The following is a 20,567-nucleotide window of genomic DNA, read 5'->3' as shown; positions in this document are numbered from 1 at the left end:
TATCTGAATCATGTCAAAGTTAAATAATTCAAAGACCAAAGGATTAAACTACACTATGATATCTTGGCTAGTAGAATCGACATACCCTGTTGCTGTTACACTGATTCTGTCTGGTCTTGAGAACAAATTTCCAAATAGAAATACAACACAACCTCCACGATTTAACCCATGCAAGCATGAAAACTAGTGCTATTGCAGCATTTCTTGGAGATAGCATACGGCAGAAATATTCATGAAGACAACTCTGGGAAAATAATTGAAGTTTGCAGTAACATGCTTTCTTAGACAGGTGCTGATACTTAAGTTAAAATGACAATTAGAACTAGCGCACCAAACAAACATAATTAGTTTAAATACTAATACAAAGTATGATCAACAGACAAGACTGAGCATCTGGAAATCAGAAGTTCATTTTAGTGATTCTACTTGCTATGGATGGGACTGCACACCTTGCCAAGCCCAAACAATTTCCTCAAGAGCTGGTCTGAAAGTTTGCGTCAACATGTTTTGGTACTCAATCGCATCACCACAGGACCTTCTCAGCTCAATCAAGTAATAGGATTCAGTAATTTCAAATATTTGCACGTCAATGCACAGAGTTCCATATCTTCTCTCATTTAATCCCTCTAATCTAAAATATCCACCATCTTTCTTCTTTATTTCTAGGTTCAGACTCCTGCCAACTTCCTCAAGCTTGGATATGATGACTGGGGCAGGCTTCTTTGATGTGAATTGCAGTTCCTCCTTTTGATCATTTCTTATGAATAAACCAGACAAGTCAAACCCGCTTGAAAGAGATATGATATCAAATGCATTGATGTTTGCAGGTTTTGCCAACTCTAGCTTGGTGTCGGACGAAGAGGTACAATTCTCCGACTCTAGCTTGATGTCGGAGGAAGAGGTACTATTCTCCAACTCTAGCTTGGTGTAGGAGGAAGAGGTTCTATTCTCCAAATTTGAACTGGAAACAGCACCACCATCTGCAATAACATTTTGGTTCACTAATTGTTTGGTTCCCACATGTCTGGATTCTGACCCTTTCTTAAACCAGGAGCCTTCCTTAATTTTGTCTATTGAAATCCTTGTATGAGGGTTCGGGTCGAGGATCCTAGAGAGAAGTTTACGCACTTCTGGTGGGAACCAATTAGGGCATTTGTACTCCGCCCTGATTATCTTCCTATACATATTCATGAGATTTGAGTCATGGAATGGAAGATAACCAGCCAACAAGACAAATAAGATCACCCCACAAGACCAGATGTCAGCCTTGGCACCATCATATCCTTTTCTACCAATCACCTCAGGAGCAACATATGCTGGCGTACCACAGGTTGTGTGGAGTAACCCATCTTGCCTCTTAGACTCTGCCAATGCACTCAATCCAAAGTCTGAGACCTTTAGGTTTCCATTCTCATCCAGCAGGAGATTTTCCGGCTTGAGATCACGGTGATAAACATCTCGGCTGTGGCAAAATTCAACAGCGCTGATCAGTTGCTGAAAGAACTTTCTAGCAACATCTTCCTTGAGCCTCCCCTTTACCAGCTTGTTGAAAAGTTCGCCGCCTTTGGCATGTTCGATCACAAAGTAAATCTTTGTCTTAGTTGCCATGACCTCGTATAGCTGCACAACATGTGGGTGTTTGACCAGTGCCATAACCGATATCTCTCGTTTGGTTTGTTCGATCAGTCCAGCCTTCTGAACCTTCTCTTTATCAATTACTTTAATGGCTACACTCTCTCCGCTATTTAGATCCCTTCCATAATAAACCTTACCAAAGTTGCCTTGACCTAATAATCTCCCCAACTCATATTTTTGCATCAATACATTTCCTTTTTTCTCCATTTTCAACAAACAATTCTACTTATACTATAAATAACACTCCTGCTGATATGGTAATTCTCTTTTTACAGGCAGGAGACCTTGTTTCAGTGTTCAACCGTCTGCAACAAGGCTGTGCTTCAGCACGCCAAGATTCTTAATCACTGTTGCTTCAGTGTGCATCTGGTACGAGAACTTAAATGCTCTATGAGCTGCAAATTTGGAAACATGATGTAGAAAACAGAATAACCCCAATGCAGATGGAAACTCAGAGGCGTCTAAGAGCCAAGAGCTGTTGTTTAACCCCATCTTTCTGCATCCCAAATATATTGCTTTCAGTGATATGTCGCAGAGCTCTGAAAATTACCAGATAAGTAAAAGAACCTCAAAACTCAGAACATATCAATATGAGCTTACTATTTATTAACTTAAACACAAAAGGGAAAATATAGATAGATAAGAAAATACAACAATAACAACAACAATAATGTTTCCAATGTAATCCAACAAGTCTAGGGAGGGTAGAGTGTACGCAGACTTTACCCTTACCTTGGGAAGTAGATAAGAAAATGATGCGCAAATTACAAGTAATAGTAAAATAGGAAATGAAAAGATTTAGTTGAAATTGTTCATTTGGAAATTTTCCAAAAAGCCATACCACCAATGCAGGTTAAACTGTCATTACAGAGAAATGTTGCTTCCATTTATACGACAACAAAGTTCAAACAATAGGTATCATGTTCATAGCTATTCATAGGCAAGATCTGTTTCTGAATCTAAAATTAGATTCTTTATATCTTGATCCTGGACCACCATACCTATCAGGAATGAGGGTGAAAATAGAAAAACCAATTCAATCCCCCTTCTTTACCAGAAAAGGGTTTTTTTTTTTTCTCAATCTAAAAGTAGATTTTTTATGCAGATATAACAAAGACTTCTCCGATCAAATCGAGAATAGGCATTTAAACAAAAATGAAACCATTCAGACGAAATACTTGCTACCCATACCACAAAAGGAAAACATGAACAAAGTGGTAATGCTAAATACTTGTAAATTTCCAGAACACAAGGTGAAACATTCACGCATCATATACCCAGATTCTAAACAAAATTCATCGAATTCATTCTCTACCATAAATAATTAAAATTCACAAACGGATCCAAATTACCAAAAATTAAACCTAAAACTGATTAAAGAAAGAAACCTGAATACAACAAGTAGGGACGATCCGAGGAGGAAAATGCAAGGTGTGTTGGTAAAAATGTTTAATCTCGTGAAGCTGTATTTTGTTTGTATAGGAAACCAATAAAGCTGTGACTAATTATAATTTGTAATCTTCAAAATTTGTTGCCTTAATTACTAATTGTCTGCAAGTGAAAAGTATGTAAGCTTCTGCAATCTGACAAAATAAAGCAATTGTATTTTACACCTACTGGACACCTGTACAAAATTGTTTACACAATAAATAATAATAATAATAATATAAGGACTTTTTAGTCTTTAATTACTCTTAATCCACTCTGAAAATGCTCATTACATATTATATCTCCTATAAAATAATTAATCACAAGATTTCTTATAACTTATGTTATGTCCCACGCATCTATGTACGTTTATTCCTTAAAAGGCTAGCGGCCTAGGAGGGAAAAGAATAATACAAACAAATCCTTTTTTTTCAAATGTTTTTTGAACAGCTTATTGGGAAAGATGCGAGAGCTTTAAAATGAATTATTTTTAGTCATGTTTTCTTTTTTTAATCTGAAAGCTTTCAAAACCGTGACCCACTAATATTGGTTACAGACTGAAATCTATTTAATTTTGACCCACTAAAACTAACTTATCTATAACTACATCCTCAAGCGATAGTTAAATAGGGAGCAAAAATGTGAGATGTCGGCTGAATGATCTGTCGGAGAGTTGCTTCCTTTCCACCGCATATTTCTTTGTGTCGAAGATATAAAATTGTGTTAGATTTTTGAAACGAAACAAAATAAATTTCGGATTGAATAAATAAATGGATAGAATTGCAGCTTCAATTAAATTATTGAAAAAAAAAAGCAACGAGCTTTATTCTTAATTTGAATAATTTTCAATCTAATTAGACGTAAGAAATTTATTAATGCCTGATTCGGAAAGAATTTCTTATTCCATGAGTGGGTTCTTAATTTTTCTTTAATGAATCCTAATTATTATTATTTTCAATTATGGAGATGTGTTTAGAAGAAACAATATATTGATAAAGAAAGTTTTTTCAAAGTCAACAGAACAATTATGTTGAAAATAAAGAACTTCTAACCATTTTATTATCCATAACACTATACCATAGACTAATTAAATGAAATGAAAAAAAAAAAGATGATAGAAAATTTGTTGAATAAGTTTAACTGTATTCAAAGTATTTATTCTTACTGTAATTTTGTGTTTTAACTGTATCACACTATATATCATTCGATAACCCTCAAAATCTTTTATAGATAAAAAAAAAATTCAAAGATATTTATAGCTAAATAGCTCGCAACAACACAATTTTTTATATTCACTTATTTTTCAAAAGTATATTTATGCACTTGCACGTGATCATGATTTAAATAAAAATACGTTGATTTTGTTGAAAAAAACAGGTTATAACAATATATTTAATTTTCCAATTATAAAACATTTAATTACTCGAATGTATCAATATAATTATTTTCTTATTTCTACTAATAATTCTAACAAAAAACACTTTTGGAGTGCAACAAAAATTTGTATTCTCAAATAATATCTGAGAGATTCACATTTATTGTGGAGAATTCATTTTCTCTACGGTTAACATCTTCTTTATCTTCTTTTGAAGACAAAAAAAAAATCAAATCTCATAATTTACGATTGATTTATTCAACATTTTCTCTTTAGATGACAATTTTCATATCTAGATTATGTATTAGATTTATTAATATACTATCCCGTCTATTTAAAAATCTTGGTTCAAACTTTTTGTTTTTGGGTAAAATATGTCTTTTTTTTATATCTATTATGATTCCTGCTTCACAAATACTATAATTTAAATAGTCTTATGTCTTCAAAGAAGTTTTGTTACTCTTTTTTTTAAAAAAAAACGATTGTTCTCCTTCTTATAGAATTTTTATGTATATATGAATGCGAATCAATTTTCGTCTTTTCACAAAACCATTCTAATCATTTACAATCAATATCTATTGAAACTCTTCTTGAACGAATATATTTCTACAAAAAAATAGAATGTTTGTAGAAGTCTTTCTAAGAATTTTCAGGTTACACTATGGTTATTCAAGGATCATTTCATGCATTATGTTAGGTATGAAGGAAAATTAATTCTGACTTCAAAAGAGGTGTTTCTTTTAATAAATTAATAAAAATTTTACCTGTCGTAATGCCATTTTTCTATGTGCTTTCACAGGAAGTATTCATATAAATCAATTATTCAACCATTTTTGTGACTTTATGTGCAATTTTTCAAGAGTGTGTCTAACAAGTCAAATGTTAGAAAGTTCATTTCTAAGCAATAATGCAATTAAAAAGTTTAATACCCTTCTTTCAATTATCTTTTTTAATTGGATTATTAGCTAAAACACACACTTTTACACCGTATTAGAACATCACATTAGTAAATCTATTTGATCTGATTTATCAGATTATGATAGTATTGATCGATTTGAACGTTATGACTTTTATAAAATTCAGTCAAACAATAATTGATGCTTAAAAATATTTTTTAAATTTATTGATTATACACAAAAAAATTGTCACCAAAAAGTATTTTTTTAAAAACCTTTTAAAATAAGTTTATTTTAAAAGTTTGGTCAAACTTCATATTGCATTGAAGACTCAAACTTAAGCCTCATAGTCTCACATTTTTCTTCTTTTTCTAAACTTCATATTGCATTGAAGACTCAAACTTAAGCCTCATAATTACCCTTTTTATTGATAGTTTAAAATAATTATCCAACGTAGTAAGATTATTAATTTGGCATAATACATGAATAAGACCTTAAACCTTATTTCAAAATTTAAGTTGAACCTTGAATTTTTATAGTGTACAAGTAGACACTTTAACTATTCCACGCTCAAACAAAAAAATATTCGACACCTGCAGCCTATATGTGTGTAAGGCAAATGTTGTGAAGTGGATTTATTAGCCATTCAATGGTTGCCAACTAATTTACACGTAGATTTTAAAATTTAAAAATAAAATAGCCAACTAATTCACTTTTTCACTCACTATTTTCTCAAAATCGCTAACCCTAGCTACAATTTCTTTGCAAATCAAAGAAAAATTTGTTCAAGATTTGTGCTTTCAGTTGATATTCTTGAACGTTTGCCTTTTCTTCTTCATTAATTTAGTCCAGGTATAATTAATTTTTTCCTTTTGAAAGTTTATTAATGATAGATTGCAGAATCTTTTTAAGACCATGACTATAAATTCGTTCCTTTTTACAACTTTGGTCATATGGGTCATCTTCATTATAACTCTTTTTTCATAATGACAAAAAAAAAATTGAAGTCATTTTCATTAAAAAAAGATCAGAAATGGTGAAAAAAGAGAGCAAAAAAAGCTTGAGTATAAAATTAGAAAGAAGAGGGGAGGAAATGGAATTTTGATTTGAATTAATAAAGGATATATATATAAAAGGGATTCATAAGGGCATAAGTGTCATTTCCAATTATTTTTTTTTATTGTTGTTGGCCTCAAATTTTACTCCGAGCGCGCCTGAGTTACATCCCGATCACGCATTATGTTAGGTCGGATTCAAGTGTATTTTTATTAAGAGTGGGATAGTTAAAGTGCCTACTTGTGCACTATAAAAGTTGGAGGTCCAACTTAAAATTTGAAGCCAAATTTAAGGTCCTATTTATGTATTATGCTTATTAATTTCGTGACAAATTCCTACCGTTAGAACACTACCTTATTTCATGCCTGAAAGTGTATCAGACAGTTATATCCTTAATTTTCTCCTCTTCTCTCTCTACATTGCACATGATTTTCTTCCAATGTCTATCAATTAAACATGATTTAGTTTTTTCGCTAATTGTAGGTTCGTAATTTTCATAGCAGGTAAAGATTTCACATAAACATATGTTAGATAAGTGTATTTAATTATTTCTTCATCTGATTCTTAGCTCGTAAGCGGGCAAATTATTTTTTAAAGATTTTTGTCAAGCTTTTAGAGATTATCAATGGTGGATTCTCGTATCCCCAATAGTGAGATGATACACTCAATACTTTGATCCATATATAATTATATAGTACAAACAGTAAATTGTATTACATCCTAAATACAGTGATACGATATTTCATTCTTTATTTAGTGATATAAGGGATAAATAAAAAGCTAGAAACATTGATACGCATCATACTTAAGATATAGTGATACACCCCATACTTTAGATACATATACTTTAATACAGTAATGTAAAATTTTATTTTTTATTTAGATGTATTGATACAGTATCTTTGAATGGAAATTTTGACTAATTTTGAATTTTTTGTTTCCATTAAAGTTTAAAAAATCGTCCAAGAAGAAAGAAGAAAGAATTCATATTATGTGTTTTATTTTTGTAATAATGATATGAATGCACCTAATTAATGGGGATGCGAGGTTTTCTCCCATATTTATTGAATTTTGCTATTTTTATTATAAAACAAACTAATTTAGCAAAAATTAGAAAAAGAGAGTTAGAGAAAAGAGAGTTGAGAAGATCACTGTATCTATGTATATTCATTTTCTGATTTTTCAAGGCTATTTATAGCCAAGGAAATCAGATGATAGGTAAGAGAGAAATGACAATTTGCCATTTAGTGGGTTCCACTAATAAAAGTGGAACATCTACTATGTTTTGTCCTAACACTCCCCCTTGGATGCCCACTTGTAATGTGCCTTGTTAAAAAATTTACAAGAAACAATATACATAGTTATTCTGAACACTCATAGATGTTGTGTCTCGTTAAAACCTTAGGAAAAATCCAGTGAAAAAAACCTAATGATGAAAAAAGAGTACACACATCTGATAATACGCCTTGAGTATTGCCTCATTAAAAATCTTATCTAAAAAACCCAGTGAAACAAAAACTTGGTTAAGGGAAAAAGAGTACAACACGTATTTTACTCCCCTTGATGAAAACTTCATTTGATATTTTGGAAACGACGCATTCCAATCTTATCCCTTATCTTCTCAATAGTTGATGTTGGTAATGCATTTGTGAATAAATCTGCAAGATTATCACTCGAACGAACTTGTTGTACATCAATATCATCATTCTTCTGGAAATCATGTGTGAAGAGTAATTTTGGTAAAATATATTTCGTTCTGTCTCCTTTTATGAAGCCACCTTTCAATTGAGTTATGCCTACGACATTGTCTTCGAATATAATTGTGGTACTTTGTCATCATTTTCTAGGCCGCATCTTTCTTTGATGAACTGTATCATCGATCTCAATCACACATTCTCTACTTGCTTCATGAATTGCTATTATTTCAGCATGATTTGAAGAAGTAGCAACAATAGACTACTTTATAGATCGCCATGATATAGGAGTTCCTCCGTATGTAAATAGATAGCCTATTTGAGATTGAGCTTTATGTGGATCTGATAAATAACATACATCTGCATAACCAATAAGGTCTGCACAACCTTTGTCAGAATAAACCAAACCCATATCAATGGTACACTTTAGTTATCGCAAAATATGCTTGATACCGTTCCAATGTATTCACGTTGGGGATAAAATATACCTTTCAAGCAAATTAACAGAAAATATTATATCAGGTCTGATTACGTTAGCAAGATACATAAGTGCGTCAATAACACTGAGATATGGTACTTCAGGACCAAGAAGTTCTTCATTCTCTTCTAGAGGTCGAAATGAATTTTTTTTCACTTCAAGTGATCGAACAACTATTGGAATACTTAATGGATGCGCTTTGTCCATGTAAAATCGTTTTAAGATTTTTTCAATGTAGGCAAATTGGTGGACAAAGACCCCGTCTGCTAAATATTCAATTTGCAGACCCAAAAAAAGTTTTGTCTTTCCAAGGTCTTTCATCTCAAATTCTTTCTTTAGATATTCAATCGCCTTTTGGACCTCTTCAGGGGTTCCAATGAGATTTATGTAATCAACATAAACAGCGAGTATAACAAACTCTGATTCTGTTTTCTTAATAAAAACACATGGACAAATGACATCATTTATATAACCTTCATTTATCAAGTACTCACTAAGGACATTATACCACATACGCCCTGATTGTTTCAGAGCATATAATGATCTTTGCAATTTGATTGAGTACATCTCCCGAGACTTAGTACATGCTTCAAGCAATTTTAATCCTTCTAAATTTTTATGTAAATTTCATTATCAAGTGAACCATAAAGGTAAGTTGTAACTATATCCATTAGATATATTTCAAGATTTTTATGTACATCTGAACTAATGAGATATTGAAAAGTTATTCTATCGATAACAGGTTAATATGTTTCTTCATAATTGACCCCGGGTCTTTGAGAGAATCATTGTGCAACAAGGCGTGCCTTGTATCTTATTATTTCATTTATCTCATTTCATTTTTGCACAAAAACTCATTTATAGCCAATTGGTTTTACACCTTCAAGGGTTTGGACTAAAGGTCCAAAAACCTCATATTTAACAAGTGAGTCTAATTCTGATTGAGTTGTCTTTTATCATTCTGGCCAATCACATCTACGTCGACATTCTTCGACGGATTTAGGCTCAAGATTTTCACTATCTTGCATGAGGTTAAGTGCAACATTATATGAAAAAACATCATCCATCATAATTTTTGATCTAAATTTGTCTCATCACTGGTAGAACTTATTGAAAGTTCTTTATTCACTTGAGTCTCGAGTTCACTGATTTCTTCAAAAATATCAGGATTACTCAAATCTTGACCTTCTTCAGGAGGTTCTTTTGTAGTATCATTTTTATTATTTCTCATGCTTCTCTTTCTAGGATTTTTATCCTTTGAACCCAATTGTCTACCACACTTCAGGCGTCTTTGAGATTCAGAAGCTATGATACTAGTAGATGGTCCTTTTGGGACATCAATCCGGATAGACATATTCACTACAGGAATATGTGACTTAGTTATCCGTTTCAAATCAGTATATGCATCTGGCATTTGATTTGCTATTTTCTGTAAGTGGATGATCTTCTGAACCTCCTGCTCACATATGCGGATACGTGGATTAAAATGAGATAGTGATAAAACTTTCCATGCAATTTGTCTTTTGGGTTCCTTTTTCTCTCCTCCTAATTGCGAAAAAGTTATTTCATCAAACCGACAATCGGCAAAGCGAACAGTAAATAAGTATTCTATCAACGGTTCAAGATAGCGAATTATGGAGGGTGAGTCAAACCCAATATATATGCCCAACATTTGTTGAGAGTCCATCTTTGTACGTTGTGGTGGTGCTATAGGCACGTATACCGCACAATTAAAAATTCTTAGATGGGATATATTTAGTTCATGACCAAATACTAATTGTGATGGAGAGTATTTTTTATAATTTATCGGTCTAAGACGTACAAGTGCTGTTGCATGTAAGATAGCATGACCCCAAACAGTAATCGACAATTTTATTTTCATAAGTAGAGGTCTTGATATCAATTGTAGATGCTTAATAAATGACTCTATAAGGCCATTTTGAGTATGAACATGAGCAATTGGATGTTCAATTTTTATCACAATTGATAAGCAATAATCATCAAAAGTTTGGGATGTAAATTCTCCAGCATTATCAAGGCGAATAGCCTTAATTGGATAATCTGAAAATTGCGCCCTTAATCTTATTATTTGTGCTAATAACTTTGCAAACGCCAGGTTGCGAGATGATAACAGGCACACATGAGACCATCTTGATGATGCATCTATTAGGACCATAAAATATCTAAACAATCCACTAGGTAGATGAATAGGTCCACATATATCCCTATGTATACGCTCTAAAAAGCCAGGAGATTTGATGACAACCTTTAGGATTGATGGTCTGGCAATTAATTTGCCTTGATAACAATGAACACATGAAAATTTATCATTCGTAAGAATCTTCAAGTTCTTTAACGAATGTTCAGTTGAATTTTGAAGAATTCGTCTCATTATTATTGATCCAGGATGAGCTATTCGATCATGTCATACCACAGATGTATTTAGATCAATAAACTTTTGTTCCATGATCAAATATACTTCAATCGCACTAATTTTTGCATAATATAGGCCAGACGACAAAGTTGATAATTTTTTCAAAATATATTTCTGGCTGGAGACACTCTTGGTTATGCCAAGGTATTCAATATTCATTTCATTTAGTGTCTCAACATGATATCCATTTTTGCGGTTATCTTTAAAATGTAATAAGTTTTTTGGGGATTTAGAAGAGAATAGTGCATCTTCTATAACAATCTTTGTCCACTTAAGCAGAAATATAGTAACTCTTCCGGAGCCTTCAATAATTTTTGAATTACCAGAAATTGTAGTAACATTTGCTTTTCTTCTAAGCAAGTAGGAAAAATATTTCTCGTCTTTAAAAATGGCATGAGTCATTCCACTATAAATTACACAAATATCCTCGTGATTGATTATTGATCCAAATAAAATTTGAGGCAAATCCATATTTTTTTTCAAAAAGAAATAAAGTAAATATTATAATTAATAAATGGCTCATCATACAAATTTTATTTATTTACATGAATTAGAAAAATACAAACATATTATTTAGTACAAACAAAATGAAAAGAAAATTATTTAAATATTACCTGGGTTATCAATATTCATATTTTCTTTTGAGAAATTGAAGAAATCATCTACATTCAAATGCATAGGCTCAATATTATCTTCAGAGATAAAGTTTGTCTCTGGATCATTTTCTGCTCTCTTCAAATATGCTTGATATAGCTGAACCAGATATTTTGATGACCGACAGGTCCGTGACCAGTGCCCCATACCTCTACATCTATGAAATATACTTTCTGAATTTTTCTTTGGTATATCTTTTTGCTTTTCACTCTTCTTTTTATATTGCTGATCATTTCTCGGTGCCAATCGAGCATCATGATTATAATTTCTTCTTCGACCACAATCACGATTGGGGCCATGACCTATTTCTCATTGGTTATAATTTGCTTGATTCACTTTAGGGAGTGACAAAGAACCAACAGGCCGACTATCATAATTTTTCATTAACAGTTCGTTATGACTTTCAGCAATAAGAAGGTGAGAAAGTAATTCAAAATATTTTTTAAAACCATTTTTGCGATATTGCTGCTGCAGGAGCATATTCGCGGGTGAAAATGTGAAGTATATATTTTCAAGTTTGTCTTGCTCAATGATTTCTTCTCCGCATAAATTTAACTGAGCTATAATTCTAAACAAGGCAGAATTATATTTAGTTATATTTTTAAAATCCATTAATCTCAGATTAAACCAATCATGATGTACCTATGGAAGGATGACCAACTTCAGGTGGTCATATCTTTCTTTTAGATTCTTCCACAGTTTAAGGGGGTCTTTTAATGTGAGGTACTATAATTTTAACCCCTCGTCAAGATGATGACAGAGAAATATCATGGCTTTGACACTTGTCTAGATGTCATATTGTCATCTTTGATGGTGTATGCTAGATCCATCGATTCTAGGTGTATTTCGGCATCTAGTGCCTATGATGAGTAACTTTTTCCAGATATATCAAGAGCAACAAATTCAAGTTTAGAAATATTAGACATTTTAAGAAAATAAAATTCTTACCCTTTTGTTATCTTTTTAAAATAGCTCAAAGTGATAGAGACCCGTGTTGATAATATATTATAAAACAAACTAACTTAGCAAAAATTAGAAAGAGAGTAAGAGAAATGAGAGTTGAAAAGATCAGTGTATTTGTGTATATTCATTCTTTGATTTCCAAGGATATTTATAGTCAAGGAAATCAGATGATAGGTAAGAGAAAAATGACAATTTGCCATTTAATGAGTTCCACTAATGAAAATGAAACGTCCACTATATTTTGTCCGAAAATTTTAAAATTTTTTATGTGTGATTTTCTCCTTAATCAATGACACAATGTACCACGTCCTCTTCTAATGAAAGTGCAGCTACATATGATAATTATCAAAATAACTGCTATATATGGTAATACACCAAACTATTGCTATTGGAGAAAATTTCTCTAAAAATGAAGAACATTTGTACAATTTAAGGCAAGTCCAACTGATACTTGAATCAAAATTAAATGTAAGCAATATCAAAATAATATTTCATTTGTCTCAATTTATATGACTCATTTTTTTAGTCAATTTTATAAAAAAATAACAAGTTCTTATATTTTATAACAATTTAACTTTAAAATGTCTATTTTACCTTTAATAAAATAATTTATAGCCACACAAATATCTATGACTTATTTTAGACTACAGATTTCAAATTTCTTTCTTTCTTAAACTTCATATCAAGTCAAACTATCTCATATAAATTGAGATGGAGGGAGTACAATATGAGCCATGATTTTAAAATTCTTTTAGAGCCTATTTGGATGGGCTTATAAGCCAAAAGTTAGAAATTCTAACTTATGACTTTTGTTATTTTTGTTTTTTTGACTTAAAAATAAATGCTTACAAACATTTTTTATTTTATCTAAACACTATAAAAATATTTACAAGTTATTTCGACTTAAAAACATTTAAAATAAGTCAATTCAAATAGGCTCCTAGGCTCTTTCATTACCTCAAACTTTGTTCGATAGCTCAATGATTTTTCAAACTAACATCCATCCATATCCAGAACCAATTCTATATGTAATACTTCCCTCCCCCCCCCCCCCCCCCACATTCCCAATAAAATTTAGGTGAAGGGGGCACACAAAGAATTGTGAAATCCTAGCAACTATTGTTTTTCTTGTGCTAAATTCAAATAGTTACCCCTCTAAGGTTTTCCATTATCATTGAGGTAATATCTTTACAAGTACATGAAGGAGTCAGTTTTTTTCTTCTTTTTTACAGAAACTATTTATGTACATTTAAACCAGTGAGTCTTCAACTCTTTCATGCATCTATTTAAGCGTCAATTAATTTAGTAGTACCCATCGTAATGTGTCATTATCCAAATTTGTCTATTGGCCCTGATTTTACATGACATACAGACACATTGAATACAAATAATTTGCTTTACTCCACTGTATTTTCTTATTGGTGTGGGCATGGGTTGGTGGAGATTTGGTAAGAGGGGTCATTTTCTATTCACGCCAAATGAATAGAGATTTAAAAGAAAAAAAAAAAAACACACAAAAAGGGAAACATAGTTAAAAGAAGTAGGGTCTGGTATTGGTCAAGACTCATTGACAGATTGTTCATCTTCGCACTCTTGTTTGTCCATTATTTGATTATGGTCACCAAAGTTAAAAAAATATTTTTTTATCTACCAAGAAATTTAACAAGTACAAATTCGTACCATCAGTTTTATAAGCCCACCACCTGTCTGGTACTCCAGAAACACCTACCAGCTCCATTATTGAAAATATGAAAAATATTTTAATGGCCATTGGCCAATACTTAGCATACTCGTTTTATAGAAGACAACACTAATGATATTTAACTATTTCATCTCCATCCTAAAGGAATGCGTGGCAGATGGAAAACAAATCAGTGAATAACAGAGAAGAAAGGTTAAAGAAACAACAACCACCAAAAGATAAAGAAATCAGATTTCCCATTGTAACGCAAGGAAGGTAAAGTTGAAGTATCACAACTTTCAATATGTTGAACCAACTAACTTCTTTCAATGTTTAAGCTCAGTTACTAAAAAAATAAATGTGTAAAATTGTTGAAGTTGAAGTATCACACAACTTTCAATATCACACATCAGCTGTACCTACTTTGATGCCATGTCCAAAGTTCAAAATATGTTTCCCTTTACCAACTTTCTTGACAGTATCATTTATTTGATTGGTGATAAATTCCTTTGAGCCAAAAAGGATTCCAGGATCCACATTACCTTGTACAAACACATTAGGACCAAGTCGTCTCCTTCCATCAGCCATATCAACTGTCCAATCCTAGCTTACTACATCAATACCTGTCAAGGGTAGTCTCTCAAGCAAGCTACCAAATCCGCTATTCCGCTTGCATAAAGAACCAGAGGGAGATCAGGATGGGTTAGTTTCACTGAATCCACTATCTGTTTTAAATAAGGCATACCAAACTCTTCAAAGTCGACTGGGCTTAGCTTAGTGGCCCATGAATCAAAGATCTGAACTATTTGAGCTCCATTATCAGCATGGTAACAGATCATCTATTGAGGTTGCAAACTTTTGAAGAAGAAGCGCATGAAGTATCTAAAGTAGCAATGACAATTGACAACATTGTAACATCAATTGATAGATAATAAGCTACTATCAAAATGCTTTCTTTAACAATAAAACATGATCTGACTGAACTAATCAATTTTGGTCCTTCCAATAAATGTACATTACTCATGCTTTCGGTGATACTCCTATAAGGATAAAATGTCATAAAAAATAATAATTAGGGTTTAACATCTGTCACCAGTAAAAATGAGGAATGTGCTACTTTTACCTTGATGCCACTTCCAACTTTTTGAGCTCACATTATGAAACATGCACAACAAGGCTTGTCACAGTTTCATCAGCCTTTTTGTTCTTCTTCCAAGGAATGGGGGCAGATTGACTTAGAGTTGTACGAACATGTCAAACAAATTTTTAAGAGCAAAACCCCAATTTTCCCCTAAACAGATTGGTATGTAGAAACATGCATTCCGGCCCTTAGAATCGGAAAGGTGGCCAGCGCCTTAGTGGTAAAGACATAGAGGTATAGTTGTCTTTGGTTCCTAATGAGGAAAAAAAGAAGAAGAAATGAGGCAAACGGCAATCATAAAACTTTGTTTCAACTTCTAAACTTATTCTGTAAGGTGCGATATGTAAAGTAAAAAGACGGATTCCCTTAAACTTGCTTTCTCCCACTGAATCAGTCTTAATTCCATTTCTCCATCAATTTCCATCTTTCTTTTGTCCCTCGCTTTACATTCTTCTATGAACAGCAATAACCACCCCTTTCTTTTCTGATAACATCAAACAGGAACCTGAAGTACTTTACTCTGAAAGATTTTCCCAATATTCAAGGTTGCTCCATTTGAAATCCTACACTTCAGAGCACACTTGAACAGTGCTACATTTGAAATCTCTTTCTTTATTTGATTGAAGAGGCCCAGAAATATCATTTATGTCATCTCAGAGGCTAGATCTAGAGGTTTAATTGCATTACTTATTTAGCATTAGTTAATAAATAATGAACTTTGCACTTGTATATATGTAGAGTAAAAACTCGAACAGTTAGAGCACACACTATTTAACCTAAATTTTCAATAAAGTACATAGAGAGTGTCAGGTCCAAAACAAGATGGATTGAGACAAGAGAGGGGAGAAAGTAACCAAATTGAATGCACAGTAAAATGGATTCATATATTCCTTTTTTATAAATTCAGAAATAAATATACAATATTATTTAGGTTTTCTCTATTTTTCTCAAGCAAGATAGCCAACAAGTCAAGGTCATTTCTATGATAAATTATATTTATAATGTCAAAGTTACAGTCAAAGAGCTCGTACCACAGGTGCTGAAACATAGTTAAAATGAAAATTATAACTAGCACAACAAACAAACAGAATAACTTTAAATACTAATACAAAGTCTGATCAGCAGATAGAGTGAGCATATGGAAATCAGAAGCTTCATTTTAGAGATTCTACTTACTAATGATGAGATTGGACACCTTGCCAAGCCCAAACAATTTCCTCAAGAGCTAGTTAGATAGTTTGCTTCAACATGTTTTGGTACTCAATCGCATCACCACTTGACCTTCTCAGCTCAATCAAGTAATAGGATTCAGTAATTTCAAATATATGCACATCAATGCACAAAGTTACATATTTTCTCTTATTTAATCCCTCTAATCTAAAAAATCCACCCTCTGTCTTCTTTATTTCTAGGTTCAGATTTCTGCCAACTTTCTCAAGCTTGGATAAGATGACTGGGGCAGGCTTCACTGATGTGAATTGCAGCTCCTCCTTTTGATCATTTCTTGTGAATAAACCAGACAAGTCAAACCCTCTTGAGAAAGAGATGATATCAAATGCATTAACGTTTGCAGGTTTTTTCAACTCTAGCTTGGTGTCGGAGAAAGAGGTACTATTCTCCAAATTTGAACGGGAAATAGCATCGCAATCTGGAACAACATTTTGTTTCACTACTTGTTTTGTTCCCACATGTCTGGATTCGGATCCTTTCTTAAACCAGGAGCTTTCCTTAATTTTGGCTATTGAAATCCTTGTATAAGGGTTTGGGTCGAGGATCCTAGAGAAAAGTTTACGCACTTCTAGTGGGAACCAATTAGGGCATTTGTACTGCGCTCTGCTTATCTTCTTATACATATTCATAAGATTTGAGTCATGGAATGGATGATAACTAGACAACAAGACAAATAAGATCACCCCACAAGACCAGCTGTCAGCTTGGGCACCATCATAACCTTTTCTACCAATCACCTCAGGAGCAACATATGCTGGTGTACCACAAGTTGTGTGGAGTAACCCATCTTGCTGCTTAGACTCGGCCAATGCACTCAATCTCAAATCTGAGAGCTTTATGTTTCCATTCTCATCCAACAAGATATTTTCCGATTTGAGATCACGGTGATAAACATTTCGGCTGTGGCAAAAGACAACGGCACTGATTAGTTGTTGAAAGAATTTTCTAGCAACATCTTCCTTGAGCCTCCCCTTTGTAAGCTTGTTGAAAAGCTCGCCACCTTTGGCATGTTCGATCACAAAGTAAATCTTAGTCTTAGTTGCCATGACCTCATATAGCTGCACAACATGTGGGTGTTTGACCAGTGCCATAACATATATCTCTCGTTTGGTTTGTTCAATCAGTCCAGCCTTCTGAACCTTCTCTTTATCAATTATCTTAATGGCTACACTATGTCCGCCTTTTAGATTCCTTCCATTATAAACCTTACCAAAGTTGCCTTGACCTAATAGTCTCCCCAATTCATATTTTTGCATCAATACATTTTCTTTCTTCTCTATTTTCAACCAACCACCCTACTTTATACTATTAATAATACTCCTGTTGATGTAATGATTCTCTTTTTACGGATAGGAGGCCTTGTTTCAGTGTTCAACCATCTGCAACAAGGCCATGCTTCAGCACGACAAGATTCTTAATCACTGTTGCTTCATTGTGCATTTGGCATGAGAACTTAAATGCTCTATGAGCTGCAAATTTGAAATCATCGTGTAGAAAACAGAATAATCCCAATGCAGATGGAAAAGCAGAGGCATCTAAGAGCCAAGAGTTGTTGCTCAACCCCATCTTTGTGCATCCCAAATATATTGCTTTCAGTGATGCTCTGAAAATGATAAAGTAAACAATAGAGCCTCAGAACTAGGAACATATCAATATTATTAACTCGAACGGGATAAGGGAAACTTGGATATAGATAAGATAATGATTCCCAAATTACAAGTAGTTGTGCATTACTGTCATTTAAATGACTAGAAAGTTGAAACAAAATAGGCAAGATCTTTTTCTGAATCTAAAATTAGATTCTTTATATGTTGATCCTGGACCACCAAACTCATCTAGAAAAATAGATAAAACAATTCAATCCTTCATCTTTACTAGAAATGGTTTTTTTCTTTATGCAGATATAACAAAGGCTTCTCCCATCAAATCGAGAATAGGCAATTAAACAAAAAGAAACTCATTCAGACGAAATACTTGTTCCCCATACCACAATGTAAAACATGAACAAAGTGGAAATGCTAAATACTTTTAAATTCCAGAATAACATTCACGCATCATTTTAACTTACCCAAGACACAAAATTTAGTATTATAAATATATAAAATTCATCGAATTCTCTTCCATTAATTCACAAGAAAATAAATGAAAAAGGATCCAAATTACCCAAAAAGAAGAAGAAACCTAAATACAACTGCGGACGATCCGAGGCTAAGAGAGATCCTTATTTGTGTTCAATTTTGTTACGTTATGAAGTAGTAATTGTGTGCAAGTGAAAAGTAGGTAATCTCTTGCAATGGCCTTTTGTAGCTTCACATGTATTGGAATATTCACCAAAGAGGCAGAATTTTCTAAAATATTTTTAGTCACCCTTATTGTTTATATAGTTAGTTCTTATGGAGGAATCTAAAATAAAGGGATGGAAAAAGTACTTTTTAAAATACCGTGGGCAAAGAAGAAATATTTAAACCTATATTTTTTTGCTACTCTTTCATATGTATTGTCGTATTTTCAACGGGAAAAGACATAAATTTACCCTTGAACTTATTTCGAAAAGTTAGTTACATGTTTAAATTATCATGACGATTTATTATACACCTTTTCTTGTTGAAAGTATAATTAATACCACCTTCACACATACAAAACCAATCACACAATATAGCGTGGTATACATGCGCCTGCCACATCTGTCCAAGCCTACATGTGTTATTTTGTTTAATATTTTTTTTACTTTTTTCCCAACCATTTTTGCCTCTATCTTCTCTCTTCCTCACTTGAATAACTCCATTTCTGCCTTTATTTTCTCTCATCTTTCTCACCTGAATAACTTCATTTTTGTTTTCAAGAAAACCACCCACATATCATTCTCTTCTTCCTTCATTATTGATACATAAATTAGCAAAGCCAATCAATAACTTTATCCAATTTAGTCTTCTTTGTTAACCCAATTGAAGCCATTGAAGTAGCATATAAATTCTCCTTTTTACCACTCTAGCAACTAATTCAACAGTTAATTCTATATCAACAAATATTAATGCCTTTTCGATTGTTGTTTTTCCCTAAAGTTGAAGAAAAATACCATGTAATTGATCTTCGAGAGTTAAAAGCTTATCAAAAACCATAAATTGATTATTTGGTTCAGAGAAATATGCAGGAATGATTTTTTCGATTGAGTTTTGACGGATGGATAAAAGGTTGGAAAGTTAATTCAGATCATGAAATTCATCAAAATCAATGGGGAATTTATCAGGTAGTGATCAAATTAAGTGAGAGATTATAGAATTGTGAAAAGAAAAAAATGGAGGAGAAGAAGTGTGAAGGAGAATAAGAGAAGGACAGCATGAAGAAGAAGAAACAGAGGGGGTGGGGGTATATTTAAAATATATTTTGACTTTAGTTTTGACTCAAACGCGTCTATTTTTCTTTTATATTTAATTTTATTTTTATATCAATTCTGGGGTGGTATTAATTACACTTTCAACAAGAATATGTATGTAATAGATCGCCATGATAGTTTAAGCGTATAACTGACTTCTCGGGACAAGTTCAGGGTAAACTTATGCCTTTTCCCTATTTTCAAGTCTCAGATATCAAATTAGCTCAACATTTCTTAAATTCACTCACAATGGCCCAGCCAACGACAACTGTGGCCTTACTATCCACCGACGGTTGCCACCGTCAACACCTTTCTTAACACTATCTGTGCCATTTTCGAAAAATAGATCCGCTTTCACCAAAGCCAATGGCTCCTCCTTCATACTACGATTCATCAAGTTAATAGTGTTAACAGCAGAGCCAAAAACAAAAGAGTTAGAGACGAAAACCAAGGTGCTGAATACGACGGCGTGTGTGGCTGGCACCGGCGAGTCTTCAATAGTAGAAAGTTAAGTTTAAGTTAGATTTGG

General features: G+C 32.8%; 2 protein-coding genes across 2 annotated transcripts; both read right to left on the bottom strand.

Annotated features, from left to right (window-relative positions):
• Positions 1–227: 227 nt before the first annotated feature.
• LOC129900228 (CBL-interacting protein kinase 2-like) lies at positions 228–3,223 on the bottom strand. Its single transcript, XM_055975151.1, has 2 exons — positions 3,024–3,223; positions 228–2,174 (listed from the first exon to the last, which is right to left on the bottom strand). The coding sequence occupies exon 2, from the start codon at positions 1,840–1,842 to the stop codon at positions 430–432; it is 1,413 nt and encodes a 470-aa protein (XP_055831126.1). The 5' UTR covers positions 1,843–2,174; positions 3,024–3,223; the 3' UTR covers positions 228–429.
• A 13,225-nt stretch (positions 3,224–16,448) lies between these two features.
• LOC129899698 (CBL-interacting protein kinase 18-like) lies at positions 16,449–18,984 on the bottom strand. The gene is made up of 2 exons (XM_055974725.1): positions 18,829–18,984; positions 16,449–18,268 (listed from the first exon to the last, which is right to left on the bottom strand). Exon 2 carries the CDS (start codon positions 17,919–17,921, stop codon positions 16,665–16,667), a length of 1,257 nt encoding a protein of 418 aa, XP_055830700.1. The 5' UTR covers positions 17,922–18,268; positions 18,829–18,984; the 3' UTR covers positions 16,449–16,664.
• Positions 18,985–20,567: the final 1,583 nt, after the last annotated feature.

This window comes from Solanum dulcamara, chromosome 8 (assembly GCF_947179165.1).
Source record: "Solanum dulcamara chromosome 8, daSolDulc1.2, whole genome shotgun sequence".
NCBI lineage: Eukaryota > Viridiplantae > Streptophyta > Magnoliopsida > Solanales > Solanaceae > Solanum > Solanum dulcamara.
This window is presented reverse-complemented; position numbering and strand designations above follow the sequence as displayed.